At 47.6% G+C, this 20,269-nt stretch overlaps 1 protein-coding gene across 9 annotated transcripts in view; it reads left to right on the top strand.

Annotated features, from left to right (window-relative positions):
• LOC119965741 (cadherin-18-like) overlaps positions 1–20,269 on the top strand; it is a 787,515-nt gene that overhangs the window by 725,132 nt on the left and 42,114 nt on the right. For 8 of the 9 annotated variants that reach the window (XM_038796509.1, XM_038796511.1, XM_038796505.1 and 5 more), the window contains 3 exons: positions 11,668–11,804; positions 12,585–12,706; positions 12,992–13,109. In XM_038796509.1, the coding sequence (XP_038652437.1) occupies positions 11,668–11,804; positions 12,585–12,706; positions 12,992–13,109 (377 nt within the window). Of the gene's footprint in view, positions 1–4,681; positions 4,854–11,667; positions 11,805–12,584; positions 12,707–12,991; positions 13,110–20,269 lie in introns of those variants that run through there. The other variant, XM_038796514.1, reaches the window with a different exon arrangement.

The following is a 20,269-nucleotide window of genomic DNA, read 5'->3' as shown; positions in this document are numbered from 1 at the left end:
GATGCAGTGATGCAGAGATAGCGAGATGGTGTGATGCAGTGATGCAATGATGCAGAGATAGCGAGATGGTGTGATGCAGTGATGCAGAGATAGCGAGATGGTGTGATGCAGTGATGCAGAGATAGCGAGATGGTGTGATGCAATGATGCAGAGATAACGAGATGGTGTGATGCAGTGATGCAGAGATAGCGAGATGGTGTGATGCAGTGATGGAGAATGATGCAGTGATGCAGAGATAGCGAGATGGTGTGATGCAGTGATGCAGAGATAGCGAGATGGTGTGATGCAGTGATGCAGAGATAGCGAGATGGTGTGATGCAGTGATGGAGAATGATGCAGTGATAGCGAGATGGTGTGATGCAGTGATGCAGAGATAGCGAGATGGTGTGATGCAGTGATGGAGAATGATGCAGTGATAGCGAGATGGTGTGATGCAGTGATGGAGTGATGCAGAGATAGCGAGATGGTGTGATGCAGTGATGCAGAGATAGCGAGATGGTGTGATGCAGTGATGCAGTGATGCAGAGATAGCGAGATGGTGTGATGCAGTGATGGAGAATGATGCAGTGATAGCGAGATGGTGTGATGCAGTGATGCAGAGATAGCGAGATGGTGTGATGCAGTGATGCAGAGATAGCGAGATGGTGTGATGCAGTGATGCAGAGATAGCGAGATGGTGTGATGCAGTGATGCAGTGATGCAGAGATAGCGAGATGGTGTGATGCAGTGATGGAGAATGATGCAGTGATAGCGAGATGGTGTGATGCAGTGATGCAGAGATAGCGAGATGGTGTGATGCAGTGATGCAGAGATAGCGAGATGGTGTGATGCAGTGATGCAGAGATAGCGAGATGGTGTGATGCAGTGATGCAGAGATAGCGGGATGGTGTGATGCAGTGAAAAAGAGGCTGAGAAATTAGAAGAAAAACTTGTTTAGTTTAAAAATTGAGCAAGATCACTGTCCGTGTGGAGTTTGCACATTCTCCCCGTGTCTGCGTGGGTTTCGCCCCCACAACCCAAAAATGTGCAGAGTAGGTAGATTGGCCACGCTAAATTGCCCCTTAATTGGAAAAAATAATTGGGTAATCTAAATTTATTTTTTTTTAAATTTTAAAAATTGAGCAAGATTTTTTAAAAATGCATCAAGCATGTGGGTTAGAGTAAGTTAGAGTATTTAACTCTAGAGCAAGTTAGAGCAAGTTAGAGTGTTCTAGCATTTTGCCGAAATGATCTGGAATAATGATTTTTGTAACAGTATCACAACTGGTGGATTCTCTGGTTTGGAGACTAAGTGGTTCCCCCAGGAGAGAATCAGAACAGTTTTGTGCTGCTGCCAGACATGCCAGGGATGCGCGATTCCATCAATGCAAACGGACCAGCAGGCTGCCCATAAAAACCCACCTTTAAAACCTTCCCACCACCGGTTCCACAGGCAGCCATCCTCGCTGAGAAGTGAGAGGTCATGGGAGACGCAGTGAGAGACACCCGGGTATGACAGCATCCCCAGTCTATGAGCCCAAAGCTTACTTCTCGCCCGCCCCCAAAACAATGTACCCCATGAGAGGGAGACCGCTTTGCAAAACCAGGGGTCACCCGGGCTGTCAGTGGAAAGTGATCCTCAAGACACGAGTCAGACTTTGTCAGACAATGAGGTGCAACAGAGGTCATCTCACAATGAGTCATCACCACCCTCCCCATGGATAAGACCCGCTGATACAGCTCCTGTGATGCTCCTCAGAGAGGAGACGGAGATCTGTGGTCTTGGGAAGGAGTGAAAAGCTGAGAGAATTTGGGGTAACTGACCAAAGGGAAGGTCGAGGGGAGGACATTGTGACAGCAGATGACTGAGGGCAGAGTGGACTGGGGGCGCAGGGTGATGGTGGTGGAGCTGTTGCTCTTTAGGCCTCCTAGTCAGTGAACCAGGAGCTGATCACGTTCTCCCTGGTTTGATGACCCTGAAGGACTCGTTCTGCAGCTTGTCGAGCCAGGTCCGCGTCCTCGCTGGATCACCCTGGACACCGTCCTCATCCTTCGAGACCTGGCTGTTCCTCCCCCTCCTCCAGCCTGTCACCCACATGCTACGGGATGTTGCGCAGGGCACAGGAAGTCACCACGATGCAGGATACCCTCTGGGGGCAGTATTGGAGAGACCCACCAGGCTGGTCCAGGCAATGGAAGTCAACAGCCTGAGGTGTCGCTCGGTGACGGTCCTTTGTTGCTGAGTGAGCATCATTATAACGTTTCTCCGCCAAGGTCTGGAGCCTCTGCACAGGTGCCATCGGCCATGACCTCAGCGGGTAAGCCTTGACTCCCACTAGCCAACCCCTCTCCCTTGGCCAACTTCTCAAAGGTGCCGGAAATTTCCAAGGGCGCCATGATGTCAGCATCGTGAACGCTGCCTGGGTATCATACACAGTTGTGCAAGATGGTGATCACACACTAACTGCACGTTCAGTGAGTGGAACCCCTTCCTATTAATGAAGGGCACCCCCTGTCGAGCCGGTGATCTGAGGGCACCATGTGTACCATTAATATCCCCCTGGACCTGGGCATACCAGTGATGGCAGCAAATCCAGAGGCCGGGGCATCCTGGTCCAGGATAAGGTGGATGTAGGTCTCTGCCTGGGCTTAGAGGGCATCTGTGACTTACAGATGCACCTGTGTTTGGGCGTCAGTGAAATTCCGTACAGATCCCCGCTCGAACCCGGAGACAAGCCACAGGCGTAGAACTCGAGGACAGCCGACAACTTGACGGATGCCGGGAGCGGGTGTCCTCCTCCTGACCCTCGCGGTGCCAGGTCCGCCAGCATCTGGCACAGGTGGTGCACAGCCTCCTTGGTGAGGTGGAGTCGACGGAGACACAAGCGGTCCTGCAGCTCGGAGGGCGAGCGCTGAAGGTAGAAACGGGCCCTGACCCAGTGTTGCCTTTGCACCTCCACCGCGTCCCCGTGGATGGTGGCACCTGAGCCTCACCAGCTGCCTCCCGATGTTCTGGGCAGTTTCGTGTTGTGCAGTATCTTCCTGGGTCTTCTCGTCACCTTACATCCACGATGGCAGCAGCGACCAGGGAGATTGTGAGCAAAGCTGACTGTTGTCTGAAATCCATGTCTCTGTGAGGGGGAGGTGGAAGAGACAGAAACGGTCAGAAAGGTGATCCGTCCCTTGATCATTCGAAACCCCCAAATGACACAGTCATCCTGAGTTTGACTGCTCAGCTGCCTCCCCCCCCCCCCCCCCCCCCCCCCCCCCGGTCCCTTCCACATTGTGTACCTGACACTGCAGCCCTGAGCCCATCAGTGACTTGCACTCGGCCTGTAATGGGAGGCCTCTATTTTCATCACCCGCCCCTGCCAGCTGAGGTACCAGTGGCTGCTACAGCAGGTCCTGGCTCTCCCAGTGGGTGGCCCCAGTAACTTCCCACCAGAATGGTGGCAGCTGATTGTGTGATGGAGACCTTCGTACTGTGCAGACTTGTGGGACTACGTTAGGAGGCTGGTGTTTGGGCAGGTCCTACAGATCAGCGTAACGGAGGGATGTGTGCTTTTGCAAGGAGCTTGGCTACAGCGTGATGTGGAGCCTAGGTCTCACACCGAGGTTGTGACAGGGAGATGGTCAGGATAACCGTGTGTGTCTGGGACACATACACTCACACCGCGTGCTACCAATGGGGCACAATTGGCGTTTGGGCCTGGATCGCTCGCCTGATCCTTATGAGTGAGTTGATTGACAGTCTCAAAGGTGAGGCTGTTACTCTGAGAGGGGCTCTGTGCCAGGGAGGGTTCTGGTGTCCTTGCTGTGGGGTTTGCTGTGGTAATTCCTGCTTCCTCTGCTGTGGAACTGGGAATCTACAGAGAATAATGAGGCGTTCCAACACTTGGAGCTCCAAAGGTCGACCATAGCCAGGCCCATCTTCCTGATTATTCTGCGGACATGTGAAGAAAGGTCATGTAGATCAATCTCTCCATGATCAGGAGACCTCAGAGCATTCCCAGGATATTGGCAATAGTCAATGGTCAGGAACCTGCAAATGAAACCCAAGGGGCGAGTTGCTAATGTTTTGCAACAGCAATGGGAGGTTCAGCCACAGCACCCCCATCCTGAGGGGGGCACCCCATCCCGGGATGGACACCCCAATCCCGAGCGGGGGGGTGCACCCCTTCCTGAGGGTGACACCCCCATCCCGAGCGGGGGGGGGCACCCCATCCTGAGGGTGACACCCCGATCCCGAGCGGGAGGGGCACCCCTTCCTGAGGGTGACACCCCGATCCCGAGCGGGGGGGGGCACCCCATCCTGAGGGTGACACCCCCATCCCGAGGGGGGGATCCCCGATCCCAAGGGAGGGACACCCCGATACCGAGGGGGAGACACCCTGATCCCGAGGGGGGGGCACCCCGATCCCGAGAGGGGGGGCACCCCGATCCCGAGGGGGTGATCCCCGATCCCGAGGGGGACACCCCAAGCTTCCCGATGGGTCTCTGCTTTCCCTCTGCCGGGCTGGGAATCTGGGGCCTTTTGACAGCAGTTTTTCTGATGGGAGAGGCCACAGTTTTCCAACGGTGTGGGGGACATAGTCCCAAAACCGGAGAATCCAGCCCTGGTCTTCCAGCCTGTTATTCACATTCAAATTAATGCAAAGGAGCTGATGCCATGTTCCCGTCGGTACGTGGCAGGAATCACGCTATGGCCGGCAGGGCGGGGCCGAAGCTGAGGGAAAGTCTGCTGCCCGGTGTCAACACCACCTTTGGCCCGACACGAGATTCGTTTTAAATTCAAAGCATGTTTGGAGGAGACAGGATCAAAGGTTTTCCAATTGCCATTGCATCAGTACCATATCTGGTACCATTTCGCTGAGGTAACATTTGTATATGTTTTACTCAGAAACAAATCTCGGTAGTTTTTGATGTTTAAACACAGGTGAGATTTTGAGAAGGTAGAAATTATTTAGCTTACATTTTCACAAAAGAAAAAAGATTTTTCTTTTCTTTGCACAAGGTTAAAGGGCACGATCATTTTTCAATTGAAAGGATATTTTGCCAACCAAATAAAATGTCAGTCCGCATCCATCATTTTAATTTGGGTCTTTAATTAAAATACAATAAAGGAGGACTGAGTGACAAAGTGATTAAGCACAGGGTCCTCCGTCCCAGCACAGGGCTTTGATCAAGGTTTCAGGAGAACAATGCTCTGCTTTGTGGTCATTTAACTTTGGTGAAGTATTCACCCTGTGCTTGATGTAGAGAGTGTAAACCAACAGGGTAGGAGGGCTCATGAACTAACGAGTCTTCTCAGATTCAGTAAAAGCATGTTTGTTTTCCTGCTGTGTTAAAGGAAGGCTACTGACCCTGCATTTACCTGTTGCTGAAGATGTGTGTTAAAAGTGCTCTCCAGAACTGACACATCTCTCACCTTTGCTGAAGCCAGTGGAAAATAAAAATGAGACATAAAGGACAAAGACTGCAGAAGTCAACACAACTTTCAAAAACTTTGCAAGAATAAAATACTGCAGGTGCTGGAAATCTGAAATATAAACAGAAAATGCTGGAAACGCTCAGCGGCCAGGATGTGTGTGCAGAAGCAAATCAGAGTTTTTTTTAAATTTAGATTATTATTTTTTTCCAATTAAGGGGCAATTTAGCGTGGCCAATCCACCTACTCTGCACATCTTTGGGTTGTGGGGGCGAAACCCACGCAAACACGGGGAGAATGTGCAAAATCCACACGGACAGTGACCCAGAGCCGGGATCGAACCTGGGACCTCAGCGCCGTGAGGTGGTTGTGCTAACCACTAGGCCACCGTGCTGCCCCCAATCAGAGTTAATGTCCAGGATTTAACACCAAAGTGGCAGTCCCACCATCAGCCACATAGTCAGGAGTCAGCCAGCCTCGGTCAGCCCTGCAAACCCTGACTCAACACTATGTGGTTCAGGCAATTAGTTGCCTGAAGTCTTGGTGCCAGCCCCTCTGAGTGAGGTCGTCCCACCCCTAGAATCTGCCAGCCAATCAGAAAGTGGATGTGATTGAACTTAAACAGTGCAGTCTGCAGAATTCACCACGCCCTCCTCCTCACTGGACCTCATTACTTGATTTAAACAAAATCTCATTGTTCTCCTGACGTTTATCAGCGTCAATGAAGGTCTCATGTGTTTGCACAGTTGCCTGTTTGAAAAGCGTCTTGCAGGCCTAGATCCCAATCATCTTAAATCTCACAAACCAAGGCCAAAAAATATCAAGAGCAGAAATGAGGACGTTATAATCTTGGATCAAACCCCTCACATCCCAGCATTCTACTGAAGATTCCCATTGGAATTAAACAATGAAGGAGTCCTGTAAACTGTTCAATAGGTTAAGGTTGAACTTTCGTGATCAGGAAGGTCGCTGAACCGTTGCTCCATCTCTGTCCATTCAAATCATTCAGCTAAGATGGTCAGTTGGGTTGGTTAATATCACTCTTAACTTTCACTAAATTCACTCTTTCCTCTCTATTAACTCCACATCCACCACTAACCCTCCCCCCCCCCCCCCCCCCCCCCCCCCATCCCCGTTTTGACCGCACATCTCCGAACTCAGGGAGCTGAAAGGTTAGGCGTGATTTAACTGATTGGAAATAAAGCGAGCATGTTTAGCCTCGTGTTTCCCGCCGTTCATAGCACCGAGAAACACACGGCTGTAGATCGCGACTCGGGTTTGATAAGGGGCCTCATGGGGAACGTATGGGTGAAGCTTCACATAGCCCAGTCTGTACACTGAGGGGCTTCGCTCGCTGGAACTCCCCAGTGTAGCGAGATGGCAGCCCAATCCCCAAGGCCCCTGAAGGGACCCCTAACCCCACCCACCTCCAAGCCCAAATGCACTATGGTAGAGTCCCCAGCCATCCCCCCAAATCCCCCAACATCCACGCAAGTCACCCCCGGCCCGATTGCACCCATGCAGAAAATGCCAGCTTGGCACCCTGACAATGGTCCTGCCACCTGGTATTGCCACCTGAGCATTGCCAGGGTGGCACCCTGCCCAAAGGTCATGCAGCTGGGGCCTCTGTTCCTCTGGGAGACCTGAACCACTGCCGCTGTATCTGGTCCCCCGGAGACCAGAGCTGAACGTTGCTCGCCCGAGGTCTCAGGGATGAAGGAAATTGATCCCGTAACTCGGCAATCTGCACATTAAAGTGAGACTAACTATCTCGCCTTAATATGCAGATTTGTTAAAAGGTGATTCCACACGAAATGAGCGGGATTGACATGGTGACGTCTTGTGAGATTGTCTTTAAATCTCGCGAGGTGTTGTGAGCCGGATAGATCCTGGGAGCGGGGTCTCCTGGCTTTTATGGCCACGCTGCGCTGCAGTGAGCTGCTTTCCAGGTGCAACGTGGCCATTGGATTGCGATCATTAACTCTGTGTCTCTCTCTTTCCAGACCTGCTGATCCTTCCTGAATTCTCTGTTGTTATTTCAGATTTCCAGCATCCGCAGTATTAGCCTTTAGTGGATTAGGGATTCAGGACAAACTCCTTGGCCGCAGAGAGTGGCGAGAATGTGGAACTCGCCAGCACAGGGAGTGATTGAAGGAACTGGAGAGATGCATTCAGATAAACACCGTCAGGGGAAAGGGATAGAAAGAGGTGTTGATTGAGTTGGATGAAAATGTGGTGGTGGGGGGGGGGAGGATCAACAGCTCCTGGGGAGGCAGAATGTTAGTTCTGTTCTGTGAATTTACAACATATTGAGTAAAAACAGAATCTGTTGGATAAATCTGGCCGCATCTATGGAGAGAGAAACAGAGTTAACGTTTCAAGTACATATGACTCTTCTTCAGGTAAATATTAAGCAGTACGAATATTACAAGGCAGCATGGTGGGACAGTGGTTAGCACTGTGGCTTCACAGCGCCAAGGTCCCAGGTTCGATTCCCCGCTGGGTCACTGTCTGTATGGAACCTGTACGTTCTCCCCGTGTCTGCGTGGGTTTCCTTCGGGTGCTCCGGTTTCCTCCACAGTCCAAAGATGTGCAGGTTAGGTGGATTGGCCATGCTAAATTGCCCTTAGTGTCAGTTAGGAGGGGTTAATGGTTTAAGGGAATAGGGTTGAAGTGAGGGCTTAAGTGGGTCGGTGCAGTCTCGACGGACCGAATCGCCTCCTTCTGCACTGTATGTTCTAAATAAATTAAGGCAAATACCTTCCCTAAGTAAAGCCGAAAATATGGGATATGATAAAGGACCAGAACCATCAGCAGTTGGAGTCCTGTCATACTTCACTACCATTTGCGGAGCGAAATCGAAAAAATGTTAGATCCTGAATTATCCAGAATAAAAATGGATGTAAATAATAATAACTTATTGTGACAAGTAGGCTTCAATGAAGTTACTGTGAAAAGCCCCTAGTTGCCACATTCCGGCACCTGTTCGGGGAGGTCGGTACGGGAATTGAACCCGCGCTGCTGGCATTGTTCTGCATTACAAGCAGCTGTTTAGCCCACTGTGCGAAACCAGCCCCTGTGTGATGAGAACCTGAATGAGTTAAGAATGCTGAATCTGTAAGGGAATCCATCTTAAGGCTGACTCCCACGCTGATGTTACCCTTAAAGAATGATTGTTTAATTGAGGTGAAGACTCCTCAAGAGCTACAGCGAGTGGTCTGCTGTGTTTAACGTGAGAAGAGGGGGTAGATTAATGTCTTGTACATTTACAAGAGATGTTGATCGACAGAATTTAAATTCCATTGAGATGTGAAGTACGATCTAAGAATTACCTCAGGCAGTATAGCTTTTGGTTTAAACGCTCAAATTATTATCTACTTCTGGTGAATATCTTTGGAATGATATTCTCAATGCAACAAAATTATATAATCAAGACCAGGGGTCATCCTAAAGCAGCTTAAGCACTCCTGATAATTGGAATGCAACCCATTCTTTCCACTCAGTGCTTCAGGCTGTGTTTTTATAAGCGTCATTCAGACAACAAATCCTTAGGAACAATGTGGTGAATATAACTAAATTTAATTGCACTTTGGTCGGTGAGTCAAGCTCTTTTTCAACTAAGCTGCATTCGTTTTCCACTCAGCCAGATCCTTCACTTTAATTTCAAATAAAGTAAGTTAGTTCTTAAGCTAATAAAGTATATCCCAATGGGGAGGGGGAGCTGATTGATCAGGTAGGAAAGAGATGGAAAAGATTAAAAGCTCCAGAAACCAATTTAAAAACTTTGAAATATTGCAGAGCTGTTGGGGTGGCACAGTGGTTAGCACTGCTGCCTCACAAACCCAGGACCCCGGTTCGATTCCGGCCTTGGTTGACTGTGTAGAGTTTGGACGTTCTCCCCGTGGCTGCGTGGGTTTCCTCTGGGTGCTCCGGTTTCCTCCCACAGTCCCAAGATGTGCAGGTTAGGTGGATTGGCCATGCTAAATTGTCCCTTAATGTCCAATAGGTTAGATGGGGTTCCTGCATTATGGGGATAGGGTGGAGATTTGGGCTTAAGTAGGGTGCTCTTTCCAAGGGCCGGTGCAGACTCTACACTGTAAATTCTGTGATTCTATAAGAACTAATTTGAATCCAATAGAATCCCTACAGTGCAGAAGGAGGCGATTAGGTTCATCAATTCTGCGCCAACTCTCTGAAAGGGCAGCCTACCTAGTACTCCCCTGCCTTATCCCCATGACCCTGTAACCCCACCTTACCTACACATCTTTGGACATGAAGCGGCAATTTAGCATGGCCTCGCCATCTGACCTGCACCTCTTTGGAGTGTGGGAGGAAACTGGGGCACCCGGAGTAAACCCACGCAGATGCAGGGAGAAAGTGCAAACTCTACACAGTCATCTTTGGTCGGAATTGAAACCTTGCCTTGGGGCTGTGATGCTGCAGTGCTAACCACTGTGCCACCATGCTGCCTCATTTATTACCTTTGAACATATGAATTAGGAGCAGGGGTAGGCTGCCCTGCTCTTCGAGCCTGCTCCAACATTAAATAAGATCATGGTCGATCTCAACTTCATTCCATATTCCCACTTTTCACCCCTCGTTAATCAAGGATCTATCTACCTCTACCTGAAAAAATATTCAGTGATTCTGCTTCCACTGCCTTTTGAGGAGGAGAGTTCCAGAGTCTCACAACCCTTTGAGAGAAAAACATTCTCCCCCATCTCAGTCCTAAATGTGTGACCCCCTTACTTTTAAACAGTGATCCGAGTTCTAAATTCTCCCACAAGAGGAAACATCTTCTCCACATCCACCCTGTCAACACCCCTCAGGATCTTATATCTTTCAATCTATTTGAATCTTGTTTTTCTAAACGCCAGCGGATCCAAGCCCATCCTGTCCAACAATTATTTACAGAAATTAAATTTCTAAAAGCAAACTTATCTTTTGAGATGCGCATGACAATTGACACACTTTTAATCCTGAAGTTTTGAATCAAATCATCAGCTTTTGACCTGACTCTTTGTTTCTCTTGCCAGCCATGTCTCAGTGGGTAACATTCTTGTTGTTAAGTCAGAAGGTTTGTCAATAAGTCTCACCCCAGAAACCTGAGCGCACAGACTGAGCTGACACAGCAGTGTGGTACTGAGGGACTGCTGCATTGTTGGAGATGCTGGTTACCATTCTCTGGCCTCAACACGGCATGTTCCTCAGCGATGGGAAGCAACCCGCTGTTGGCCGGCAGCTGAATCTTCTGGTCCAGTTGCGGTGAGTGGGATTTTCCATTGAATCCATCACACGCCGCCGGGAAACTCACGGCAGGAATGTGCCGTCGGCGGGACAGGAAGATTCTGTTGGCGTCAATAGCCGCAAGATCTCGTCCACTGTCTTTCAGATGAAACATTAATCCAGCCGGTCCCATCGACTCACCAAGGTGGATATAAGTGACTCCATAACCCTATTCGAAGCGCAGCGCGTGGGTCATCTCCAGCACGGCCAATATTTATGCCTCGATTAACATCATTAAAATAGATCACCTGATCATTACCACATTGCTGTTTGTCGACACTTCATGTGTGCAAATTGGCAGCCATGTTTTCTCCAAACATATTTCATTGCCGAGGAGGCACTTTGGTCAGTTCTGGGGTTAAGACAAGTTCTGGAGAAAGACGAGTCTTTCTTTCATTTTTCTATTCAACCCTAGTTCCTGAGTAACAAAATGTGAACTTTTCCATTCCGGCATAGTGTTCATCATTTTGGCAAGTTGCTTAACATAAATACATTTCTCTTAAGTAATAAAGATTATTATTATTATAACCAGATTACTGTAAAAGGGAATGACGTTTGAAACAGATGGTTGTTGAACTAATATGAGCAGAAGGACACATTTCAATGTAATCAATAATTCAGATTCCGAGGCAGCACGGTGGCACAGTGGTTAGCACTGCCACCTCATGGCGCTGAGTTCCCAGGTTCGATCCCGGCTCTGGGTCACTGTCCGTGTGGAGTTTGCACAGTCTCCCCGTGTCTGTGTGGGTTTCGCCCCCACAACCCAAAGAGGTGCTTGTTAGGTGGATTGGCCACGCTAAATTGCCCCTTGATTGGAAAAAATGAATTGGGAACTCTAAATTTCTAAAATTTTTAAAAATAATTCCGATTCAGTCTTATTCCACAAATACATTTATTTTGTGCTCTGAATATTATTGCTGTTTTCTATCTGGCTGTACCTTTTTGTGAATGTTAAAATACTTTCCATTAATTAGATACTTCATGGACCAGGATGAGGAGGCAGAGAGCTATTTCAACATAGAGGCAAACAGTGGGGTTATTCGGACAATGCAGCAACTTGACAGAGAGGTCACACCTTGGCACAATATCACTGTCATTGCCTCAGAACTTGGTAAGGGTGAGATCAAATGTTTTAGTTAAGTTGTACAAAAAAATGATCAAACTTCAGGCTGACAGGTTTTTCTTGGTTTTAAATAACCTACGTCTGGCCATCTGTATAAATTAGTTTGTTGAAAACTCTTCCATCCATGTGTCATTTCTTACTGCAAACTTGTGATTTTCTAATGCAAACTTACTCTGTTAAAATCCTGGATTAATTTTGAAGTAATTCACCTGGCAGGACATGGACAGGATCGGATTGGATCGACCATCCGTTTTGTCACCCCAGCTGATTTTACTTTCCCTTGCCTTCAATATGTCTCTACCCAGCCACCTCCACTCATCTCTGTGACCCAAACATTCACGACAACAGTAAATTCTCCATCCATTTGATCAATCAGAGCTTTTTGTTTGATAATTCGTGGCAAAAATACTAATCAGCGATGTGTACAAGCCAAGAGAAATAACATTAACCCAACAATGAGCTGGATTTCCATCTTACTAAATATCACGCATCTTAAAATCAGGAGAGCCTTTTTAAAATCATGGCCCAAATGCTTTGAGTCTCTGCTGGGAGTGAGATATCCCATCCACGCCCAGTAGCTATATCAGGAAATTGAGATCACACAGTTTGCAGCTGATTGGTGGCCGAGGAAATTCATGATTTCCAGCGCAGATTTTCACTAATGAATCTTTAAAGTCACGTTGATTGCGTTGTGTTAACATATGTTTTTGCATAGGGGTGGGAGAGAAAAGATTAACTTATTTCTGTGATGATTTTTATGTCTCATAGACAACCCGTCTCAGCTGACTCAAGTTCCAGTTGCCATTCACGTGCTTGATGTTAATGACAACACGCCAGAGCTTTCTGAGGATTATGACACAATTCTTTGTGAAAATGCCAAACCTGGTCAGGTACATGAGTGATATTTTCATTTCCACTGACCACTGTCAATTTCTGACACTCTCTGACAAGATATGGAAGGAAAGGTCAAGATAGACATGATTCACACCTTTTGGTTCTTTTGGATTCAGAGTAAAAGGAAGAAATATGTGATAAGGTTTCAATGTTGTTAAAATCCATAGTGTAACAAATTTGGCATAAACACATGAATAGAAATTGGTGTATTGTATCAACACTTATATTAAACAAAATTGAAAATATCATTGATGTTCATGTGATTGTCTGATTGTATCCAGGTTATTCAGACAGTCCGGGCTGTTGATAAGGATGACTTTGCCAATGGACCAAGATTTTACTTTTCCTTTGTGGAGGGTTTTCCACCGAACCCAAATTTTACGCTTCGGGATAATAAAGGTAATGATGCACCTGTGAATATTCCCAACCACATATGGTACCACAGAAATGGGCAAAATGGCAAACTGCTTTGCTGCACATTCAATTGTGTCGCGTTTCACATTTGACATGGAAACCCCATCGGATTGGGCTGCTGCTGTTTATATTAGTCGCAAACCACAGGTTAGAATTTTACAAAGGGACCTGATTCTCCACGCCCTCCCCCAATCCAACAGAATCACAGGTGGACAATCGCGCAGTTACGGGTGCATCACTTTCCAGCTTTATGAAGAACATGTTAAACTGAATTGGTAAATACTGTTAACATTGAATAGTATTCATGGGATAATTCTGAACTGAGATTTTCTACACGGGAGATTGGGGTCGACCGAAATGTTGATAAAAAGCTCCCCACTTTGGCTTCAGTGATTAGGACTTTTACTGACAAGATTCCGACACAACTCTTGTGCCCGCTGATTCCTTCCAGCCCATCAACAACTGTTCTGATGTCGTAAAGAGGATCTTGAAGTAATCAAACACATTCAAAACTATTGGGTCACATTTGGAAATGTCAGAGAAGTCTCTCTATTCTGGCTCTCTTCCAGAACAGGTGTCAATAAGAAATTACTGCTGTAATTAAGGTTCAGTGCAGTAAGGGAAAATGGACAATGGTGCATTGCACTATTGCACTGTTGAATTTCACCTCCATTCACTTCAACACAAGACGGGGTGAGCAGAGGTAGATAATGATCTTTATAATAATAATCTTTATTGTCACAAATAGGCTTACATTAACAGATAGAACCTGAGCTGTGCATTCACTATCACCTCTTTTATGTTTGGGCAGCATGGTAACACAGTGGATAGCACTGTGGCTTCACTGTGCCAGGATCCCAGATTCGATTCCCCGCTGGGTCACTGTCTGTGTGGAGTCTGCACGTTCTTCCCGTGTCTGCGTGGGTTTCTCCGGGTGCTCCGGTTTCCTCCCACAGTCCAAAGATGTGCAGGTTAAGTGGATTGGCCAGGCTAAATTGCCCTTAGTGACCAAAAAAGGTTCGGAGGAGTTATTGGGTTACGGGGATAGGGTGGAAGTCAGGGCTTAAGTGGGTCGAGTGCAGACTTGATGGGCCGAATGGCCTCCTTCTGCACTGTATGTTCTATGTTATCCTACAAAGTCTGTCCCTCGGAGTCCAAAACGCAGGAAAATAACTTTAGGCCCCCAATTTCCTCATTTTAAACTGATAATCATCTCGATAAAAATTTATGAAGGAGGGCAGCACGGTGGCCTAGTGGTTAGCACAACCGCCTCACGGCGCTGAGGTCCCAGGTTCGATCCCGGCTCTGGGTCACTGTCCGTGTGGAGTTTGCACATTCTCCCCGTGTCTGTGTGGGTTTCGCCCCCACAACCCAAAAATGTGCAGAGTAGGTGGATTGGCCAAGCTAAATTGCCCCTTAATTGGAAAAAATAATTGGGTAATCTAAATTTAAAACAATAAATAAAATTTATGATGGAAAGAGGAATTTGAAATTAATTTTGCACACAATCATTTCTGGGTTATGGGGCAATTTAAAGAAAATGAAATAGATTCCCGCATTGGGCATGTTTGGCGGGGTGTTTTCCGGAGTTGGCAGCAGCGAGAACAGCCCGCTATTTAATGGGACACTGCTTCATTTCTTGGGCTCGGAGAGGAACACCCCGCTGAGGTCACACTTAGTCCCATTTCCTGCACTAACGAGCTATATAAAAAATGGCGCCCCAATCGCTGAACTCCCCACCTCTCCCTCTGGACCACCCCAAAACCCCAATTTACCAATGAGGAGATCCTCGCACCCTCCACACTTCAACTGGTAAGGGCAGGGCACCCCTGGGTCTGAACATTAGCAATGGACAAATGTCACTCAGGCATCATCAGCCAGGTACCCTGGCAGTGGCAGGGTGGCACCCAGGTGGCACAGCCCAGGTGGCACAGCCATGCTGCTAGGCTGGCCGTGTCACAGTAGCCAGGAAGTATCACAGGGGCCAAAGTACCACCGTTCCCAGAGTCTGACCATTTGGGACCCTTAATCACCAGGGCGAGACATCCACCCTCGCCCGCCGGCCCGCCCCGGATACCCCATCCATGTTGGTGTAGACCAGTGCTAAACGGTGCTCACTCGGGGTTGCCAAGGCACAGGGGGTGAAATCCCGCACCTTGGGTAACTCCAGCGATGGCATATTCAAGTGAGCCTGACTACAGACTTCAATGTACAAATCTGGATCCCTTCCATTGTGGATGGGATCCAGATTGCGCTGCCTCGTGAGATCTCGTTAGATCTCGTGAGGCTTAACGAGGCCATTAAATCTCACAGCGACATTGACACGTTCCGGTTGCCCGTGGCTCTGGCCAATAATTGCAAGGACTAAAGATTCATCAATACCGAAGCAAGCGTAATGCACAAAGCCTTCCGTTATTCACACCTTATTCCCTTATTAGGGGCTGGTTTAGCACAGTGGGCTAAATAGCTGGCTTGTAATGCAGAACAATGCCATTCAATTCCCGTACCAGCCTCCACGAACAGGCGCCGGAATGTGGCGACTAGGGGCTTTTCACAGTAACTTCATTGAAGCCTACTTGTGACAATAAGTGATTATTATTGCTATTATTATACACTTCATTCTTCACCTTCTTTAATATTCCCCTATTCAAGCGACCATCTCATTCTCTTCTGGAAGAATGTATGCCCTCGCTTTAACAGCTTCTCTGACAAATAATTCCATGTTGCAGCTATCCTCTGTGTCAACTTATTCCCTTCTCACCTTGCCTTTAATTGGCTCTGTACTTTGTGGAAGAGGAGCTAGGTAACAGTGAGTCCCCTGTGCAGCTGATGTGGTGTTTGCAATGGTTGCTAGGTTACTCCTTGGAGCAGTGACTCGTATCTGAGAAGCATCGCTTAAACTGAAAATTAAATTTCAATTTGTGGGTCAAAGGAGCTGAAAATCAGCTCTGTCATTTTGAATAAGTGCTCAAGCCAATCTTGAATTGAAAAATACATTAATATAGGCATGAATTTAGAAATCAATAAATGCACATATTTCAAGGTTTAAAAAATAAATCCTAAATGCACTGTAAGTGCAGTGATTAATTTGAAAATGAGCATATTTTTAGGTAATTCCTTGTTGCTGAAATAATGTGTTTATTGCTGGCGAGACAAGTTCATGAATGAATGCACCAATTACTGTTGATGATAAAGCTGGTTCAAAGATATAATTCTCTGAAAACATTATTTTTGAAAGTCACCCAACTTGATTGCTTTATTTTCACACAGTTGGTTAGGTTCAAATCACCTGGCGTAATCACACAGTATCATTCTCATTGCCGTCATTATCACAGGTCCAATCAGCTGGGAGGATTCATGACAGAGTTACAGACAAAGATGCCTTGAAAGTTGTCTTTGGTCATTCGCCTATACATGCTTAATTTCCATCATTTCAACAGAGGTGTTACACATGTTTTGAACATATTAGCCCCTGGTCTATAATATGGCACAATGACATTTCATGTGAATACATTCCACATCTGTATGCTAATGTTTGAAGAGATGAAATGCAAGACATCAGTATTATGTTTCACGTTCTCCCGCATCTTCACAGCTGTTACTTCACAGGAGCAGGAACCAAATGAAAAAAGTTTCAAAGGAAGGAATGAAAATAAGTGAAAATCAGATGATGATTCTTTGGTCCAAATTGTGTTAAATGCGCTGATGAGAAGCACTATTCAGAGGATGCTGGAAACCTGAAGTAAAAATTGGAAATGCTGGAAATGCTCAGCGGATTGGGCAGCGTCTGTGAAGAGAGAAGCAGAGCTAATGGGTGGAATTTAATGCCCCCTCAGAGGTGGGCTGGGAGGTGGGGGCAGCACATTAGGGGGTTGGAAAGTGCAGAGTGGTGACCCCACTGCCTGTCTGACTAGCCTCAATTAAGTCTGGGTTGATGGGTGTCAAGCTTGGCCCTTCCTGTTTGGAAGCTAATTGACGTCCTTAAGTGGCCACTCATCCTGTAGCCACCTGTATTCAACTTGAACCGTGCAGGGACCACACCATGGACTCCTATCAGGGAATGTTTGGAGGGTATTCCCATGGCCTTGTGACGTCTTTTTTTTCTTCTCAGGCATCCCGTGCCCAAGAGAAGGTCCCTCTTGCCCTTTACAATGATTCCCCTGTCCTTCCTCGCTGGATGGCACTTCCCTGACAATTCCATCCTATCTACCTGAGTTCCCAGACTCCAGCAGCACTGGCCAGTGACCACCACTTCCAGTGATGTTGCTAGTACTGGAGAGCTGTCAGCCTCCATCAGCTCAAGACACTGCCTCACCGCAATGGCAGCCAACACATGGCCTAATTGGGAATTGATTCTAACGGGGCTCCTGGAACTGACCACAGCAACATTGTCGCTGACTCTCCAGCTGTTGCTTGGACCCACTGTCATGACTATTAAATTCTGACCATGTTTCAAGTCAATGAACTTTCATCAGATCTGGAAAAGGTCAGAGATGTAACAGATGCACTGCAGTAACTCACCGATAGCATGTTCCAAACCTGCAACTTCTGCTACTTAGAAGGATAAGGGCAGCAGCATGGGAACAGCATCATCTACAAGTTTCCCTCCAAGTCACTCACCACCCTGACTTGGAAATATATCGCTGTTCCTTCACTGTCGCTGGGTCAAATTCTTGGAAATCCCTAACAGCACCATGGGTATACCTACACTCAGATGGACTGCAGCGGTTCACAAAGGCACCTCACCCCCACCTTCTCAAGGGGCAATTAGAAATGAACAATAAATGCTGGGCTAGCCAGCGATACCCACATCCCTGAAACAAATTTTTTCATGGTTTTGGGCAAGTGAAAAGGCAGGCTTAGAGAAGATGGAGTTGGGCAAGTGAAAAGGCAGGCTTAGAGAAGATGGAACAAAAGGAAAACAAGTTAGGAGAGTGATTCATTGACAGACAAGATGATCATGAAAAGCCAGGAGAGAAGATATTGAGACAAGTAAAGAGACAAACTATGAATCTCCCCACTTTCTGAAAATTTATTCTATTCTATTAATAGATTTTCTGAAAATCTATTATGATTCTTAACTTTTTCCAGTTATAATGAAGGGACATTCACCCGAAACAATTCTGTTCCTCTTCCATCATTTAAAACAATTAAATAATGGGATTAATCAGTTGTGCCAAAAAATATCAAAGCCATAAAAAAGGTAAGCCAAGCATTAGGTTTGATGTTGGGAAGTTGGGAAGTTGGGAAGTGATGCTAAAGCTGTACGGACCTGGATGAAGCCACACTTTGAATAAAATATATAGACACTGGAGAGGGTACAGAAGGATATCAGCAAGTTCACATATCAGGAAAGTATTGACAAGTTGAGTCCCAAGGCTGCTTGATGGCCATATCGAGATTTGTTAAATTCTGAAAGGCTTTGATGGAGTGGATGCAGAAAGAGTGTCTCCTCGTGTGGGAAAGAGTAGAACAGAGGCCGTCAATATAAGATAAACACTCAGAAACTTAACAGGAAGTTCAGAAGAAATCTCGGTCGCAATATTGTTGAGAACATGTTACTCACTTGCACAGGAAGTGGTTGATGTGAGTATTCAATTTATTGAAGTGCAAACCAGTCAAACAGATGAGGGAGAAGAGAATAGACGATTATATTGTTGGAAGTTTGCCACGTATCCTCTGTAATCCTCCACAGCTGCTGCCTGATCTGCGGAGTATTTCCAACATTGTCTGTTTTTGTCAAACATGTGATGATATTTCTTTCCAGGGATAGACTAAAACACCTGAGCCAACCAATAATTGTGTTGTATGTGTGAATGATAATAAAACCATTTATCTACTTTTTTATTTTCCATCTCTAAAACTTGCTTAATTTATTAGTTTTTTTGTGTTCAGTCAGAAATGAGTGAGAGGGAAATGGAGGATAGTTTTCACATGGACATGGGTCAATCTGATATAGACCTTCATGTGTGACTTTCCAAATGGAAAAGAGGTTTTGGGTGGTGGGGTTCTGGTGGTTGGGGGGGGTGTTTTGGGTGGGGGGGTTCTGGTGTTTTGGGTGGGGGGGGTTCTGGCGTATTGGGTGGGGGGGCTCTGGTGTTCTGGGTGGGGGGGGTTCTGGTATTTTGGGTGGCGGGGCTCTGGTCTTTTGGCTGGGGGGGGCTCTGGTGTTTTGGGTGGGGGGGGTTCTGGTATTTTGGGTGGGTGGGTTCTGGGGTTTTCAGTGGGGGGTGTTTTGGTGTATTGGGTGGGGGGTTCTGGCGTTTTGGGTGGGGGGGATTCTGAGGTTTTGGGTGGGTGGGTTCTGGGATTTGGGTGGGGGGGGTTCTGGTGTTTTGGGTCGGTGGGTTCTGGGGTTTTGGGTGGGGGGTTTCTGGTGTTTTGGGTGGGGGGGTGTTTGGGGTGATCTGGTGTTTTGGGTGGGGGGGTGTTTTGGGTGGGGGGATGTTTTGGGTGGCGGGATGTTTTGGGGGGGTTCTGGTGTTTTGGATGGGGGGGGTTCTGGTGTTTTGGGTGGGGGGGTTCTGGTGTTTTGGGTGGGGGGGTGGTTCTGGTGTTTTGGGTGGAGGGGGGTGTTTTGGGTGGCGGGGTGTTTGGGGGGGGTGCTGGTGTTTTGGATGGGGTGTTTTGGGGGGGTTCTGGTGTTTTGGGTGGGGGGTTCTGGTGTTTTGGGTGGGGGGTTCTGGTGTTTTGGGTGGGGGGGGGTGTTTTGGGTGGCGGGGTGTTTTGGGGGGGTGCTGGTGTTTTGGGTGGGGTGTTTTGGGGGGGTTCTGGTGTTTTGGGTGGGGGTTCTGGTGTTTTGGGTGGGGGGTGTTTTGGTGTTTTGGGTGGGGGGGCGGTTCTGGTGTTTTGGGTGGAGGGGGGTGTTTTGGGTGGCGGGGTGTTTGGGGGGGGTGCTGGTGTTTTGGGTGGGGTGTTTTGGGGGGGTTCTGGTGTTTTGGGTGGGGGTTCTGGTGTTTTGGGTGGGGGGTGTTTTGGTGTTTTGGGTGGGGGGGCGGTTCTGGTGTTTTGGGTGGAGGGGGGTGTTTTGGGTGGCGGGGTGTTTGGGGGGGGTGCTGGTGTTTTGGGTGGGTGTTTTGGGTGGGGTGTTTTGGGTGGGGTGTTTTGGGTGGGGTGTTTTGGGGGGGTTCTGGTGTTTTGGGTGG

Source organism: Scyliorhinus canicula, chromosome 5 (genome assembly GCF_902713615.1).
Source record: "Scyliorhinus canicula chromosome 5, sScyCan1.1, whole genome shotgun sequence".
Lineage (NCBI taxonomy): Eukaryota > Metazoa > Chordata > Chondrichthyes > Carcharhiniformes > Scyliorhinidae > Scyliorhinus > Scyliorhinus canicula.
The sequence above is the reverse complement of the archived record's forward strand: the minus strand, read 5'-3'. Positions and strand labels throughout refer to the sequence as shown.